Genomic DNA, 19,325 nt, shown 5'->3' on the forward strand with positions numbered 1-19,325 from the left:
AGCATTGATTCATTCAAATGCTTAACAACCTGAATTAGATGATTACGTTTGAATAGATGTGGCTCACTGCTGGCAGTTTCTATCTTCGTCATCTACGCACCAGCATCCAACTATGACGAAGAAGAAATTGAGAAGTTCTACATGGAGCCGAAAAAGTTCTATAAAGAAGACCACACCTTCTACAAGATCATTGTTGGTGATTTTAATGCCAAGATAGGACCAAGGAGGTCTCCCGAAGAACTCCACATTGGGTCCCGTGGCCTAGAATGTAACGAACAGGGTGAGAGACTGTCTGAGTTTATCATGTTGACCAAGACCATCCATGGTTACTCACAGTTCCAGAAAGCCGAATCTAGACGTTGGACATGGGAGTCTCCTGGTGGACAATTCCACAACGAGATTGACCACATCATATTCAGTCAAAGGTTTTGCCTGACTGATGTCGCTGTTGTTCCAAAATTCCAAAATAATATTAAAGTAGGTAGCAAAACAAATAAATTTTAGTTTCAGACATGTAACAAATACAGGGTGACAAAGGACTTTTATGGCAAGCTTAGGTTGTGACAAAACTTTATAATATTGAAGACATTTACTGTAATCTGAAAAAGATGAAAGGCCAGTCAAGATAATGTTTTTAAAAACTTTAACATTAGCTAAAGTAAAATTTTAGAAGCATGAGTGAAGATACAATATGAGGCTAAACAGAAAAATTAATACCAATCCATGTGATATGTTAATAGAAAATCTCAGTCTGAAGAAGTACATTTGAAGAAAGAGATTTAAAAAAATTAAATGTCTCAATGATGTGAAAGAGAAAACAAGTGAGAGGTGAGACAGAACAATAGTACAGGGGTAAGTCACTCGTTTTTGGCTGACCTCAATTCAATTTCGTGACTTGAGCAATAGCACGGTGGGTAGGGCGTTTGCCTTGCACGCGGCCGACCCAGGCTCAATTCCCAGCATCTCATACAGTCCCCCAGCACTTCCAGGAGTAATTCCTGAGTGCAGAGCCAGGAGTGACCCCTGTGCATCACTGGGCATGACCCAAAAAAAGCAAAAAAAAAAAATAAAACAATTCCATGGCACCACAAATGGTTCCCTGAACATTGCTAGAAGTGATCTCTGACCACAGAGAAGAAGTGATTAGCCCTAGAGTTCTGTCAGGAGGGACCCTCCAAAAGAGACTGGTATGGAGGCCTGGGCATTTGGAGCTTCAGTCTCAGTGCAGTAAAATACATTTTTTGAAATAAGCTGAATATTATAACTGAACCGCAATCTAGCTTTAATAGGAAAAGGATGATCCAATTTCATGATAATTGAATAGGAAGATGCCCATGATGATAACAAGATGAAAATGAGCAAGATATGTAAATTGGTCTCTGCTATAGATTCATCACACAGAGCTGCTAAAGTCTTTGTAATTTTTTAAGTGATAAGATCACCAGAAAGAGCATCATGGATTCTATTTTTTTTAAGTCAGTACAGGTTCATTCTTGTACCTATCACCGTTCCTCGGAATAGGTACTTCCCCTAGACACACCCCTATAAGCTGCACCTCTAGTTTCCAAACTTCTACCACAAGAGGTGTTAGCACAGACAGGACAGGAATATCATTTGACATATACTTTTAAATTTTGCTGGAAAAACTGGGTAGCTAGACAGTTTTGTTTAAAAACATGTTTAAAATGAAACCGCAACCAGATCTCATACCTTTAGAAAATGTTAACTAAAACTGGACTAAACCAGCTCAGACTAGTCCACTAACCATCTATATCTGCCCTGCACCTTTACTCATTTGTCATCTGGCAGGAACCCTTCTTAAAAATTTTGACCCAAGGGCCTGGCACTCAGCTTCTGTAACTTTTAAAATTTCTGGCATGGTAGGAGAGTATTTTAATTTAGTGAGGTGATGTTGGGTAACTTTCCAGGTGACTCTGGAATATGGCTACTCATGGGCAAAAGAACCTGGCAACAAATTTTGGATTTTTCACCTTCCACCACCACCCCCCGCCCAATTCTCTTGTTATGTATTTCTATAATAAACTGGTACTTGTACATGAAGTTTTACCAGAATTCTGATTCCTTAACAAATTAGTTGAATCTGAAGGGGAAAGAGTAATAAGAACCATTTGGATAGAAGTGAGTTACCTCAGGACCTACTATTTGGAACTGGAATAAGAAATTAGAGATAATATTGAGGTATAAGTTATTGATTTGTGGGGCATGATGCTATTATGTGATTGATAATATTAGAATTAAGTTGAATTGCTTTTTGGTCTGAGGAAGACCACGCACATATTGAAATTAGGTCCAGGAATGAAAAATATCACTAAACTCAATTTATAAATATATTTAACCTTAATTTACAAATAGAATATGAATGGCAAAGAAAAGATAATTTGCCCGCTCAAGCAAATCGATGAGCAATGGGATGACAGTGCTACAGTGCTACCAATCTTACAAATACAGATAAAGGAAATGTATACAGCTCTTAAAAGTCTGTTCTAAATGTCATAGAATAATACATCACAGACAAAAATTAGTTTATCTCAAGAATGCCAATATTTAAAATAGGAAGTTTGGGGCCAGCGAGTTAGTCAAGCAAGTAAGGTTCTTGCCTTGTATGTGGCTGACCCAGGCTTAATTCCCAGCACCCATATAGTCACCCAAGATAGACAGGGGTGATACCTGAGCACTGGGCCAGGACTTATCCCTGAGCACAGACAGCTGTGGCCCCCAAATAAAATAATGTTAGAAATATTTTTAATATAGTAACTGCACTATAATTTATAGAAGAAAAGCAATGCATCATTTCAACAGTGAAAATCTGAGATGCATGAGATAACTTGCAGGGCTTAACTGCATTCTTTGTGTGTGGGAGGCTCAGGTTTGAGCCCCAGTGCCACAGGTTCCCTCAATCATGGCAAAGAGGCTACTAAACAGAGTCAAGAGAAGCTTCAGGCCAATGATGGACGCTTCCTGCAAACTATAGAGATGACAAGGCCACAGAGAGAGTAGAGGGAATGGAAGTTTGCCTTGGAGCTCACCAACCCTGGCTCAATTTAGCACCTTATATGTTCCTTTGATCACCACCAGGGCTCACTTCTGAGTCCAGAGTCGAAAACAGCTCCTGAGGATTCAGGGTTTGGTTCTCCAAACAGTAAACTGTTAATAATGGCAACTTTTAGAAATGAGTATTTACCACTTTCAGCCTATTTTTTAAAAGTATCAAATTCTGGCTGTATTAGTTATTGAACTAATTATATTCAATAATTTCCTTCATATTAATTTGAGAGGTAATATAAATTTATACTATTAATTTTAGAAAAAAATTTGAACTTAAAAAAAGAACCCTGATATTTTAATACAACAGGGATTCTACCTGTAGTTCTATCTTACAGGAAATCATCCCCACGTAAATGCTAACATGTACACACAAAGATGTTTATTTCAGCAAAGAAATAAAAACAATTAAATAAAAAAGCAGGCATTGATAGGATGGAATAGCCAGGTAATCTATGCAAATAGCTCTCCCTAAAAATCAACATTGTAAGTGATGCATATAATAAGGTATAATTTCCTAAATTTAAAATAATTAACATGGATGCATCTTTTTAAAGATAAAATTTGGAGGTAATGCTAATAAAAATATAAGTATACTGATAACCATAGCAACTTCTAGGTATAACTACAGTGGATTAAGATATAGAAATGGTTATGAAGAGTATTTTGAATTTATATGCAAGATCTAATTTAAAAAATAAGAGAGTATTATATTTTCTGAGACATTAGGTAACACTGGGACATATAAATATATACATATATACCAATTGATAACAATTCTGTGATACAAAGAGAACACCTGATGAAGAGGGAAGTAGGTAGACGGGCTGTGACAAAGAGTATGGCAGTGTGTGTGGGTATTTTGATGGCAGTGAAGTGAGGTTAGTGTATACAGCCAGACCATGAATATCAATATCATTGTAAACATATTAGCTAAACCATAACAATTTTTAATTCAAAAATATCCTTATTGTCAAAAAAATCCAAATTACATATGCAAGAACGATTTGGTGGTTCCTGTTTTGCCATAAATTAATCCTCTCTAACTCACAGTAATTCTCTGGGTTGAAGACTAATTATATTTCCTTTACCGGTTAAAGTTTTTCTCACTCCACCCCATCTCTTCTTTCTCTCATTTTTTTTTCTCTCTCTCTCTCATAGACACATATGCATTTAGATATTTAATACAGGAAGATGACAGCTTGAGCTTTAAAAAGAGGAAGGGTTTTATAATGCAATGATCTGGTTGATTGCACTGGCCAAAATTCATGTGTTGAAACTCTGATCCAATGCCATAGTTCTTGTAGGTGTGGTCTCTGGGATAGAATTAGGTCATGTGGAAGGAATGCTTGTGAATGAGATTAGTGCTATTATAATTAGAGGCCAGATGGTGAGATATCTCTCTTTCTGACATGTGAGGACACTGCAAGATGGTTCTCTATTAACTGGAAAGTAGATATTAACCAAGAACCTAGCTAACACCAAGGCCAACACCCTACCTATATTTACCAGCTACCAGAATTGCGAGTCGATGATTGTCGTTTGAGTGACATAGTTTATTGTAGTTTGCTATAGCTGCTCTAACTGATTAAGAAACAGAAGAATACCAAAAAATCAAAAGCATTATTAGGGTGCAAGAAAAATCGTGATCCAAGTGTCATACCTTTGCACAATAAAGGAAAAGAAACAGTAATCACTCTTTTAAAAATACAGTTACTATTTCGTTTTTGGTTGAATACTTCACAAACAGTACAAACAGTTCTCAGCGAGTTCAGATTAGTATCATGCGAAAGGAAGGAATGAGACCCATAAAAGGCTTCACAGGGTTTGAGGAGATACAGCCAGCTTTAGAGCAACTGGACCAACCTGCATTTGATCAGGGAGCTAATTGGGCTCCTGAGTAACTGTGATGTAGTCTTGGAGGCCACTAAACAGTCAGGGTAGCCCCTCCCTAAAAACTCCCAATTTGTTGGTGGAGTATCACTAGGAGTGGCACCTCGGCCCTGTGAGTAATGCTGAGGTATCATGTTATGGGCATTTCAGAAGACACAGAGGAAAAATGAAAAGTCCATTCATTAGCAGAGCATTGTCTTGGGAATGGGGGTAAGAAAAAGAGGGTTGAAATTTGGATCAAGAATGAAAGCTCATGCATGGGTACCGGGATGGATTATCCTAATAAAGTATGATACCCTCCAAGCCAAATGCCCTCAGGGAAAGGAGCAATTTGGCTTTGAGGAAGGAGTTAGATTCGTGATGAATGATGTTTTAGTTTATAAGAACTGACTGACTGAGGGGCTAGAGAGGTTGACAGTGTGACTTTTCTTTCAGAACAATTTGGCATGTAGAAACCAGGAGTTGCTCTTGATATACAGAATTATGACACAGGCTAAGGTGAAGTTCATTTTATGAGGTGGGGCAACATGAACCTGGGATATACGCAAGAATGGGAGTGCTTTTCAGTTAATAAACATACAAATAAGTAAATGGAACAATGTGCTGAGGTTGTTTTTCTCCGAGGGCCATCTGGTTCATATTAATTAGCACACCCTTATTTTATATGATCTTTAAACAAGATTTCTTTCAAAGAGCTTCTAATGTAAACTTAATGTGAAACTTTTCCATATATAAATAAAATAGGGATCTTGTAGGACTTCCAAAGAGCAAAAATATAGTATTCCTAGCTTCAAATAAAACACCTGTAGTTATTATATGATGCACATGTGTTTGCATATGTATATTCATAGTGTGAATATAGGTGTGGATAGATGTATGTGCATACAAATATACATACTAATATATAATTATATCTTCTCACAATAATACTTGTCATATGTCAAGTGTTTACTAAAGGTTTCAAGAAATTGGATAAACTTGATGACTATAACATAAAATATACTTCTTTAAGATGAAGTAAATAATTTTGTACAGGTTAACTTCATAGATTTTAACATGAGTCCAGTGTACAACATATTTTATTTACACATAATTAGGCTAATTGAAGATTTTGCTCAATTAAGAATAGCAATTAGTTCAATAGTAAGATTAGCAATCTTCCAAGAATTGGAATATAAATAAAAGTTACAAATAATATAAATCTATTATAATAGATTAATAATAGTAAGTTAGCATACCCTTTGTGTTTGAGAGCTTTGGAATCATGCAGTTTTCTGGAATAGTTTATTATTATTACTTAATTTGTACTTAATTTTATTAATATTTAAGGTTGGAGAGATAGCAAAGCAGGTAGGGCGTTTGCCTTGCACGGTCGACCAGGGTTCGATTCCCCCATCCCTCTCGGAGAACCCGACATTCTACTGTGAATGTCTCGCCCCCACGGCGGAGCCTGGCAAGCTCCCTGTGGCATATTCAATATGCCAAAAACAGTAACAACAAGTCTCACAATGGAAATGCTACTGGTGCCCACTGAAGCAAATCAATGAACAATGGGATGACAGTGATACAGTGACAGCACTACCAAATTATTTAGTTACTTATTTTCGGATGGGCTGGATTGATAGCACAGCAGTAGGGCGTTCGCCTTTCATGCAGTCGACCTGTGTTCAATTCCTCCGCCCCTCTCAGAGAGCCAGGCAAGCTACTGAGAGTATCACGCCCTCACAGCAGAGTCTGGCGAGCTACCTGTGGCATATTCGATATGCCAAAAACAGTAACAATAAGTCTCACATTGAGAGACGTTACTGGTGCCCGCTAGAACAAATGAATAAACAACGGGATGATAGTGACAGTGACAGTGACTTATTTTAGGATAAATATAGAAAACAATAATTAAGTCCATTGATTTTGATTTTGACATTGTTATATTGTGTTACCCATAAACCAATTTTTAACATTTGGGGTCACCAAGTAATATTTCAAAGACTCCTTAAAAGAAATTACAATATGCACTTTATCTAGTTTCCTTATTCTAATTTTATATCCTATACTGATTGCAATGATTATGAGTGTTATGATATCTAAAGGAAAGAGGTAATATTTATCTATTTCCAGGATGTCAGTGTATATTTAAGCCTAACACCCGTCAGTATTTGGGGTGGAGCAGAGAAGTTGGACAAAGTCTTAGTACTCAAGAGACTTTATATGGTGCTGAAGATTGAACTGGGGTCTACTACATTCATGGCAAGTACCTTTTCTCTTTTCTGTCTCTCTTGCCCCAATACCCATGATTTTTATGAGGATAGTTTGAAAAAAATAAAACATTATGATAAACAGTATCAGAAATACTATAGTAGGAACATCAACTGCAGTAGCAGAAGTAGTAGTAGGTAAAACGAGATGATAACCATACTTTATTGCATATTTTCCAGGAAATTTCAGATGCTTTTTAATATTTAAATTAACTTATCGAAAAATCTGAAATCTTCCTGGATGCTAGTAAGCTGATTGAAACCCTAGGGATTTTTGAATACAAGAACTTTTGACATACCACTACATGAATCAGAAAAGTGTAGCTCTTTTTGCAGACTCTATTAGAATCAAGCAGAATTAAATAGGTGGTCCTTGTTAATGTCATCTATTTGATAGTCTCGGTTAATGTTAAGAAACATCTTTGTAGCTGACAAGGCTTAAGATTGGTTAGTGTTTAATTAATAATGCTTCGGCCTCTTTGCAAAGTATTTCTTTTCTCTCCATATAACTGATACTCTCTTGTGCCAAATTTGTCCTAAAGAGGAGATTCCTAACAGTTCTATGATATGAGGTGGTAGCTCTCAAAAAGAATCAGATGAGTACTCACAATTATTAAATATCACAGCTTCCTCCAGCTACATTTTCAAAGTAATGAACTCTCAAAAGAACATTCTTTGAGAAAGTACAATAAGCTGAGCAGAGTTTCTCAAAGTCTAAAATAATTTTCCTCTTCATCTTGTTTACCATTTCACGAAAGGCATTTCTGTTTGTGTCATCCATGGCACAGGGCAAGGCGATACTAATTGGCTAATAAAATTCCAATTTGATGATGTAATTGGTAAAAGGACTGGTATTTTGACTACAATTCTTGCTTACCCTTGCAGTCATCTCATTCTGAATTGATATAAATTGAACTTAAAATGCCTCAGGCTGCAAATTTGAATTTTGTGAAAACTGTTTCAAGTTTTCACTGTTTCAAGGATTACAATCAGATAGAAGTTTTCATTAATAAACATTAGGGAAAGTGTATGACATCACCAGCTTAAAAAATTGCCTTATTGCTCATTATTTCCTCAGCACTGTTAACTGGGAAATAAATTTTTTACAATTTAGACTTTAACAGTTTTTACTGCAATGTATATGTACTTTACAATTCCTAACTTTCTTTTAAAGGCCTAGCTTTAAAATACTATGACATTTAGTAAAATAAATTTGTATTTACCTGTATTTAAGTACTTACTCTTAAGATGAAATTTTAAAACAATTATTTCTTTTTATCCAAACAAAAGGCATCTTGCTCTGGTTCATATTATACTGGTTTGTTAATTTGAATATTGTTTTTTTTTCTGATGTTATTGACTCTCATCTAAGAGTTAGATCCATGTTAAATTTATCTTTACAGATTTGGGGAAACAAGACCCTTTTTTAAAAAAAACAAGACCTTTTTTACACATTAAAGCATTTACTGAATTCCAATAGGTTGCTCAGAATTTTACTTTAGAGGAGTTAGAAAGAACTGTTTTGAGTGTCAGATGTGAAGTTAGAAAAAATTTAAAATATTCCTGAAGTGAATATACATTGACATTTTGACTCCCCAAATTCCAGTTGGAACAATGAGAAAATTCATGAATTTTCTCATTATTTTTGGTAATTTAAGACAAATAAAATTATATGCAAGATAAAAAATTGTCTAAATATATTCAATTACCTGGATCTATATGTATACATGTAGAAAGCAAAGTAATTTATATATAAAGTGTCTCAATAATATATTTATGTATAGATACTAAGAATATAAAACCAAACTAGAATATGACATCCAGACTATCCATTGATTTTTGTTACCAATGAAGACTCGCCAGTATTTTTATATTCCAGATATCTGTGAAGCCTTGGAAGTACTTGACTCAAACCACTTAAAAGGTTAATTTATAATAAACTATTTTCATCAGAAAAGGAGGAAGCAATGACTTAGTGAATGCCAAATTATTTAGATAAATTTATAGACATGTACATTTAATTAAAAATGTTATTCAAGTTTGTTTTTCTAAAGAAAAGTAAAAATAATCTATCAAGAAAGATTAAATCAAAAAACGTTTCAAACAATTCTCTGTAAACTATGATATTTTAAGACTATATATCCAACTGAATTATTAGTCACTGTCACTGTCATCCTGTTGCTCATCGATTTGCTCAAGTGGGCACCAGTAATGTCTCCATTGTGAGACTTATTGTTACTGTTTTTGGCATATCGAATACGCCACGAGCAGCTTGCCAGGCTCTACTGTGCAGGCGGGATACTCTCGGTAGCTTGCCGGGCTCTCCAAGAGGGGTGGAGGAATCAAATTCAGGTTGGCCACTTGCAAGACAAACACCCTACCCGCTGTGCTATCGCTCCAGCCCTCGAATTATTAATAATATACTTAATAGTCATTTTTTTTTTGCTTTTTGGGTCACACCTGGCAATGCACAGGGGTTACTCCTGGCTTTGCACTCAGGAATAACCCCTGGCGGTGCTCAGGGGACCATATGGGATGCTGGGATTCGAACCCGGGTCGGCCGCGTGCAAGGCAAACGCCCTACCCGCTGTGCTATTGCTCCAGCCCCTATACTTAATAGTCTTATAAGTACCGTGAGCTAACCAATTGCACCACTGGAGAGCGATAGCACAGCAGGTAAGGTGTTTGCCTTGCACATGGACGACCCGGGTTCAATTCCTACATCCCTCTCTGAGAACCCGGCAAGCTACCAAGAGTATCTAGCCCTCTTGGCAGAGCCTGGCAAGCTACCCATGGGGTATTCAATATGCCAAAAATAGTAACAACAAGTCTCACAATGGAGATGTTACTGGTGTCTGCTCGAGCAAATCGATGAACAACGGGATGGTGGTGTGGCAGTGGCAGTGCATACATAATGAGTAATATAATATTATTGATGAATATTAATAACTTGTGCATGTAGTAAATATGACTGAGTTCTTTTTAGACCTGCTTAATTTGAACAGTAAATATAATAGCAATAGCCTAACTTCATTGTTCAATAGAAATGAAATCATCTCACTAAAATCACTCACTACTTAATAAAAATGTATTAATTAAATTGAATATGTTGAAGATACTATACTCCAGGATTGGTTCATTTAAAAGAAATAGTGGGGGGAAAAGTTAACCAATTATCTCAAAGGAAAGACACCTTGATAAGCTTAGTATCTACTAAATCCTCTGAAAATCAAAATCAGTTTGGTTGCCCTTTAAGATTTGAGCAGTGGGTAGGTGGAGGAGGAAACCCTGCAGAGAGACGCTGGACAATTTCAAGTCAGATGAAGAGTTCCCGATGCTTTCCTTTTTTGTTGTTATTGTCAGAGTCAGGATTCATGTTCTTGGCTGTGGAACTTGCCAGAGAGTGCCCACTTTGAGCACGCGCACTTTGAGCGAGCACACACACACACACACACACACACACACACACAAACAAACTGTGCCATGGTTTGTTAGGATGTGTATGGTGCTGGCACAGACGAACACATCATCAAGAGCATCAAATCTACCCTTTGAGTTTAAGGCAGGCCTCCTACCGCTATGTTGTATCTCTGCACCCAAGGTAGAACAGATTTATTTTATTTGGTTTTGGGGGCCACACTTGCAGGTCTTTAAGGTTTACTCCTGACTCTGTTTAGGATGATCCCTGATTATAATGAGCACCTACTGGAAGTGCTCAAGGGTCCCTATATGGTGTGTGTGGGGGGGCATTAAAGCAGAATTTGTCATGAGCAAATTAAGGGCCTTAACCCTTTTACTCTTTTTGGGTTTGGTTGGTTTTCTTTCTCCCCGCCCCCACATCAGGTGGTACTCAGAGCAGTTAGAAAAATTTTAGTTTAATTCTTAGGCAATGTAAGGTATTAAATATATTTGAACAGAAGGCTATGATCAAAAACTTATTTAAAATAAATTAGTGCCATCACTTAAGTGCAAACGTAACACTTTTATATCCTGAGCCCCAAAAGATGTACATATATAATAAATTTATAATTATTATGATGTAGTTTAAAATTATCTTATATATAATTACTGATGGAAAGAAATTGGCATGATTTTTTTTTTTGCTTTTGCTTTTTGGGTCACACCCAGGGTTTTTTTTTTTTTTTTGCTTTTGCTTTTTGGGTCACATGCTCAGGGGTTACTCCTGGCCCTGTACTCAGGAATTACTCCTGGTGTTTGGGGGACCATATGGTATGCTGGGGATCAAGTCCAGGTTGGCAGCACACAAAACAAATGCCCTACATGATGTACTATCTCTCCGGCCCTGAAATCGGCATAATTTTGGTACAACATCTTGTTTTGTTCCTATTTTGTTTAGTTTTTTGGCCATACCAGGCACTGCTCAGGGGTTTCTCCTGTCTCTGCACTTAGTTATCACTCCTGCAGGCTTGAGGCATCTGACAGGATGCCAGAGATTGTACCTGAGTTGACTGCATGCAAGGCAAGCACCCTATTGGTTGTACTATTTCTTCATTCACCTCAATGCTAATTTCATGTACTCTATATTTACAAATTATAAATACAATTATTTGGGCCAGATGAGTACAAAATATTGGTGTTCTCTAGAAAAAGAAGAGGAGTTTGAAGAAAGAGGTTATTATAATAATATTAAATAAGGACTGTAAATACATCTCTTTTCCCACATATTTTGGTACTGCACAATTAAAAATCACAGTTCAAAATGGGTTCCGCTGAACACTTGATTGTGCACAGATGTGATAGATTAATATAAGCAAGAAACTGAGAATAGTGTCCACAGAAACTAAGGAAGGGTGGGAGTATATGAGGTAGAAGCTATGGATCTCAGTGCTTGAAAGGTTATAGTTTCAGAATGAAAGAAAGATTTCGATGGGTAACTGGAGTAGTGATAGCATTAACAAATGTAGAAAATAAGAGAATCTATTGACTTGTGAGAAGAGTTTTTATTTTGTAGACATTGAATTTGAGATACTGATATTCAGATTGATATACTGCCAGTCTCCTAAAAACACAAAATATTTAAAGTACTCAGACCACAGCAATTCTGGAGTTAAGTGGCTAAATCTTTGAGATTACAATTATAAAGGAAATGTTAGTGGACACTGATAATACTTTTTTTTAAAGATCACTAATGTTCCATTTGTCATTTTATATATAGGTACTTAATGTTGGGATTGGTATATATAATATATATGCACATATATCTTTATGTGTATTAAAATTGAAGAGGCTAAAATACTATATTACAGAAAGTCATTCACATTATTTTCAACAAATAAATTCCTATATAAGAAATATCTTCCATTTGTATGTCTTGTACTTAAAACACTGCCTTAAAATCAAACTCCCTAATAAGAATATTGCAATTTTGCAAAAATAAAGGATATAAATTAGCAAATATTATTAATATAAATAAAATTTTGTATAGGCTTAAATCCTATTTGAACATTTTTTTCAATCACAGTTCCATTAAAATGATATTGCTCCGGTCTTTGCAGAATATTAAAATCCATCAGCAGAGTGACTGTGGCATTATAAAACTGTTCACAGCTAAACTTTCATAACTAGAGTGCTGAAGGATTACAGAGTATTAAATTACAGGTTATTATTTTAAAAACTAGCAATGTGGAAGAATATTTAAAAAATTAAACTCTTAAAAAAGAGCACTGAGTTACATATGCCAATTTGCATCAATAACATCTAACCACATTTTGTCAATGAGTTGACCATACAAATACTCAGCTGCAACAAAAAACTCCAAATCATGTAAATATACTTATTTAAACATATGTTCATATTTTCTGAACCACAGATAATGCTATTTTAGCTAATGCATAAATAAAAAGGTACATTGACTGCGATATTATTAGGAAATGCAAGTCTTGTAGAGCAGAAGGTGCCTATTTTCAGTTTGGAAAAAGATCAAAGTAAATCTAAATAGTCTAGACTTTTAGCAGGAAAGAAACTAAAGAGTTAATGAGGTTTAACACAGACAAACATCACTTAATATTTAAATGTTTCAAGCAATTTTTAAAAAATAATAAACATGAAAAATTCAGAAAAAATCAATCTTACTTAAAAAAACTTTTTAATAAAATAAAGAAGTTAAATTCTTAAATGATTATGGTTTTTCCAACTTGCTATTGGTAGTAACAGGAGACTTTTTCCTCATGGTTTCTTAAATAATATGAAAATTACATATTCATTATCATAGTTCAATTTTAAATATTTATGATTTTTAAGGCACAATTAATTTTTATACTATATCAACAAATAAAGTTCATGAAAATATATTTGATTTTAAAGGTGGGTTAAATAGAATTTTTTATCAGAAATAGTTAATATAACTTTCCCTTGTTATGAGACACTAGAATTCAGTATGTATTTAAGTAAACCCAAATTTTCCATTGTTTCAAAAATGTTTGCCATGTTTTTAATCATCTGACATTTTGATTACATGGGGGCACACTTCAAAATGAGTTGATTTTACAAATTAGCAATTTTTGGAACTTTATTTCTCCACAGAGCTCACATATTTATAACTGATATTTTTACTACTCACAAAGTTGAAATAATATTTAATATAATTTTGCTAAATCCATGACAATACCATCTAACATTATACAAGAATAGAATGGCTTTCTCTGAATGTTACAAGGAAGAAAATTTAAAATGCTACATATTAGAATGGCGATCACAACAGGATTTGGCGTGCACATCATTTTATTATCTGAATTATCTGAAATAATTGCAATTTACACTAACTGAAGAAAATCGTTTGGATTTATTTTATGCAGTATGCTTATATTTCATTAGCAATGAAATGCTTATATTTTAAAGCAATATGTTTTCTATACATATATACAGCTTTATTAAAGCACAGACATAACAAGATCATGCCATTCAAAATTAAGGTGCCAGGTTTTTGTTACAATCAAATGGCATCCAAAATGCAATATATTGCTATGAAAATGCAAAAATTTCTGCAGATTGGCATGTATTAATGAGGCTGGTCACAATGAGATGAGATTGTATCAAATGGAAAATATTTATCATAAATATATAGACCAATATATAACATTGAAGAACAAGAAGCAGAACGGAAACAGTGCTCTTGCATAGAGATCAATTCTCTTTGCTGCTGTGGGAATGACAGGTTTGGCAGGTGGGGGCTTCTTGTTGTTCTTCGCCTGAGATTTCCCAAGTCCGTTGTTGACTTCAATAGGTTTACCATAGCAATCGTAATTTGATAATTCAAAATCTCTTGGTAAGCTTCCAACAATGCTAAAATCATTCGATCTCAAATCAGACTTGGAAGTGCAAACCTTCTTGCATCTGGTTTCACCAACCTGAGTATAAAAATTAAAGACAGACTACATTAGAATCTTTCTGTTTATAAAGCATATATCTCCTAAAGGTTATTTACAAGTAAATCTGATGGTTCAATTCAGTGAGTATTAGAAATAATATTCAAATATTTAAATCTTCAGATTGCCTTAACATTTAAGAATCTAAAATTATCACTATATAGCAAGGCTTATGTCATGGAATAAACTTTTGAGAAGTTATATTTATAATTATAGCCAATTTATATTACTGTTACTTTATATTTTGTGTTGAGGGAGCAGATGTCAAATCAGTCCTTAATCTCAATTCTTCCAGGGCCAATGGGACTTATAAAAGTCCTCAGTTGAAATAAAAACCCTTTATTGACACAGATAATATTACTCTAATATAAGGACTACAGAAATGTGTTGGTATCTCTAACCTTTATTTTTATGTCGATTATATTTTCAAATATGTCTCTAAATCACACAAATAAGTACTAATAATAGTCACTATGATCACAAATCAAATATTTACTAGTGAAAGACATCTCTAGTTTGTTGGATAGTGTTTAATTAATCAGCCTCATTTAATGAAACCATAGAAATAGTGTGCTTTTCAGCCAGATCATGCTATGGATATTTTTTCCATTGATAGTATCTTAATTTTTAAACTTGAACCAAATCCCTACACTGAGCTTCTCTAGTAATCACAAATGCTCTTATAAGTATAGATATATGTTAAACCTAAATGACTTAAGGTAGCATTAGTGATTTTATAAATGATCAAAAAAGATGAGTTCTTCACTCAACTGCTTAATGTACTGTTCTTACATTGGAGTCCTGTCATTTACCTATGGAGTCTTCACTTGGATATAGTTAGTTATTACATTTTTCACTCCACAGGAAAACTATACCATTCTAAAACATAGAACAGTTACTTTGGTTATTGCTTCATTAGGTTTAATAAAGTAGTTACATGGATTCTATTCACATTTAGCAGATTGTGAAAATTATGGGTAAAATGATGCATTATGTAAAAAGTAAAACAAATTATTCTCTGGCAATATATTGTGGATCTAGGATACTATCCTTTATCTGAGTAATCCATGGGATATATTTGCTGGGTGAGAGACCAGATGACAATTTTCAGAGGTGAATAGTAAAGATACCCAAAACAGAATAACTGAAAAAATAAGTTAAATGATTCATATTCCATTTTTTTATTATACATCTAGGTTATTATGTCACTCTTTTCAATTATGAGCAAGTACTGTTACTCATAATTGTGAGCAACAATACTCATAAAAAATGATGATACTATTTTTATGACAGTGGTGGAGGGTAAGGTGCTGGATCAATGTATTTGTGAAATCTTATCATTTACGTTCAGTCAGGGTGCCTAAAATGAAAATTGAAAAAGCAAAACAAAACTGTTCTTAAAGCTTGTATAGAAGTCCTGATTTCATTAGCCTATGTTTTACATTACATAGATAATTATATAATACTACTGAGTAAAATCGTCTTAAAAAGATGTTCATGCAACTATAATGATAGCAACATAGACAAAGTGTTGATGAGTAGGAATAGAGACTGAGAAACTTCTAGAAATTCAGTCTTCTCAAGCTTTCATAATTTAGAGAAAATATAGGGGTCATAAATATGTTAACCTTCAAAGACAATACTTACTACATGCAAAAGCCCAAACGGAAACATAGTTCCTGCCTGATTCCATGGGACTTGGAGGAAAGGGAAGGGAGTGTGGTGGGGAGAACACTCAGCAGTGCTCAGGGCTTACTCCTGGCTCTTTCCTAACACCTCACTCTTGTAGGCTCCCAGGACCATAAGGGATGCCAGGGATTGAACCTAGGTTGGTCACGTGCAAGGCAAATGCCTTCCCTAATATACATATTGTTATGGCCCTAGGATTTTGTTTTAGCTGGTAGAAGTCAAACTGGAGAAAAGGACTCCTCTCTATTGAATTTAACATGTAGTTCAGTTTGCCAATTGTGACAACTCAAATGAACTTAAAAGAGTAATTCTGTCCTGAAGAGACAACTATTCTTTTGTTTGTTTGTTTGTTTGTTTTGAATCAGACCTGGCAATGCACAAGAGTTACTCTTGGCTCATGCACTCAGGAATTACACATGGCATTGCTCAGGGGACCATATGGGATGCTGGGGATCGAACCAGGGTCAGCTGCGTGCAAGGCAAACGCCCGACATGCTGTGCTATCGCTCCAGCCTCGAGATAACTATTCTTAATAGGGTTATCGTCAATAGGTCCACATTCGAGTCCCTATCTATTTATTCATAGAGTGATTACAATCTAAACTATTTCTGTACCTTTTGGAAATGACTCATATAAGTAAACTTTATTTCCAGACATTCCACTTAAATTCCCTGATTTGGAATTTTAGAAGGGCATTTTCCACCAGCCATCTATGGGGTCCCAGCAACATTTGCAGACACACACTTCCATGAGCCCACACACACCTTCTCTCAGAGTGCTTCAGTCACATTGAAAGCTTCATTTTTCAGTGCTCTCTGAGGAATGTGTAAGTCTCAGAAATCTCTGGGCAAACTTTTGTCAATGAACAACACATACTTTGGAATAAGAGTTGAGGACAAATTCTATGTATCAAATCTCCAGTGTCCCCAAACTAACGGCTCCAGTTTCAAAATCTGAGACTGGGTATCCCCGTTGTCTTTCTACCATTAGGAATTTCCACTCCACAGGTTTAAGATGCACTGACTTTGCTTTAGAATTCTTGCAAAGCAAAAGTGTATTCAAACTTTGGCCCGTAGACCTGGAAGTTTTTCTCTATAGATTTTTTACTTTTTCACAAATAAGACATATAGGCTATTGAAGCAATGCATTTACTATAAATATTTTATACATAATATTAGCTGCGTTTTAGTATCTCTAAGCAAGCAGCCATATACATATGTGTGTGCGTGTGTGTGTGTTAGTGCTAATATATACTATACATGTTAGAGCTCAGGAGCCAAAGAAACACTTTTTAATTCCTAGCCAATTAACTGGTAGTTCAGTGCCAGGACCTGAGGACATGACGCTGCTTTAGCCTTGCAATGCTGCGCATATTCCCAGCTACCCAGTAAATGCTGGCAGAGGTAATGGCAGCACTCAGCGATGATCAGGGAACCCTGGGTTCTGGGAATGGAATCTTGGCTGGGTGCATGCTAGGCATGCAGCTCACCGCTATACTATCTCCTGCCCCAAATTTATATATGATAACCTCAGTTACATACAAATACTTACTACAAAATTTATATAAACACTATCAGTTCTTCCAAAAACTTTAATGTTAGAGATTTGATCCAAAATGTAGAGAAGTGGAAGATTATTTTTATTCGGAGAAAATATTTGGCAAACAGGTCAGTCAAGAATATGAGTTTCAATGTTAAATTAATAGTATGAAGAAAGCACTGCAAAGGTTTCATTTGGTTATAATAAAATTTTAATCATTTAATTTGTTATAACCTCTTTTAGAAATATTATATTTAAAGATTCTTATATCTGAACTGAGTAGCAGTGTGTATATGTGTGTAACAACCTCTACCACAAATTTAATTTTTAAAGACATGACCCTAATGAATAAGCAATAAGATTAGGTTTCCTACTGAGAATCCTCAGGTTCCTTAAATAGCTCATGATTCATTAACTAGTTGGCTAGTCACATCTCTTATTCATCAGGGATTTAATATAAACACAATTTTCTTTTAGCTAATACCCTTTACACATAGATATCCTACCAAATATGTACACGAAAGAACAAAATAGTTTATAAAAAATACTATTTTAAATAACTATAATATCACATGAAGTATAATTAAGTAAAATATGTACAAAATAAAACATATACAAATTCCAATAGTGTGGTTAGTGACATTAATGTCTAACCCATAATTTCTTCAATATCTCATATGTGTCCCATTTACTTTCATCAGAAAAAAATCACTTCTCAAAATTACTGGGAGCAGAAATAAGGCAGTATGGTAATGAAACTGTCACACATAAAAAATGGTGCAGAAAAAGCATCTAATGATTCAAATTTTAACTTCAAAGATTTTCTTTGTCATTCTTCTCAGTATAGGTCCCACATACTTCAAGGCAAATCACCTTATTTAATATTACTTGACTGGAAAACTTGTGTGTGATTTCAATATGATAAAAATATCTTCTACAGATGATAAAATATAGAGAAGTGATTTATAGTTACTTTGTCGAATTTAAGTGAGTCCTAATTTTAAAACCATAGCATATCATTAAAAACCAATTATTTCATTCACACATGAACAACAAATTATGTATTTTAAGTTATTCAAGTGTGTATGCCTGGAAACTATTCTGCTTTTATTCATAATTCCTTTGCTGCAAATTTCACACACAACATGTACAAGGTTTGGGAATACAATGATATTCATAACAATAGGTCCTCAACTGTTCTTATTGAATAAAAATAAATGAACAAAAAAGTGGAAAGCAAATTAGTGAGCAGATAGCAAATCTGTGGTCTGAGGAACCTAAATAAGTATACCAGCATGATGGTATTATTTTTAATATACAAGCAATGTTTTTAAAAATCATAATAATAGATTTTCATTTTCCCATTTTAAACTTATCTATCATTTATTTCCTTGAAAGGACAATATTAAAGACCACCATTATTTTCTATAACCCAGTTTTCATTGCACTTCCATTTAGTGACTATTGTCAGTCTGTCTAGAAATAAATGACATTTTATCTGATT

The 19,325-nt window shown here is 34.7% G+C and overlaps 1 protein-coding gene across 1 annotated transcript in view; it reads right to left on the bottom strand.

Moving 5' to 3' along the window:
- Nucleotides 1-12,149: 12,149 nt before the first annotated feature.
- GLRB (glycine receptor beta) overlaps nt 12,150-19,325 on the bottom strand; it is a 72,107-nt gene continuing 64,931 nt past the window's right edge. Inside the window, exon 10 of the mRNA XM_055144796.1 lies at nt 12,150-14,575. Within this exon, the coding sequence (XP_055000771.1) occupies nt 14,279-14,575 (297 nt within the window). The 3' untranslated portion in view covers nt 12,150-14,278. The remainder of the gene's footprint in view (nt 14,576-19,325) is intronic.

The sequence above is a fragment of the Sorex araneus genome, chromosome 7 (genome assembly GCF_027595985.1).
Source record: "Sorex araneus isolate mSorAra2 chromosome 7, mSorAra2.pri, whole genome shotgun sequence".
Taxonomy (NCBI): Eukaryota; Metazoa; Chordata; class Mammalia; order Eulipotyphla; family Soricidae; genus Sorex; species Sorex araneus.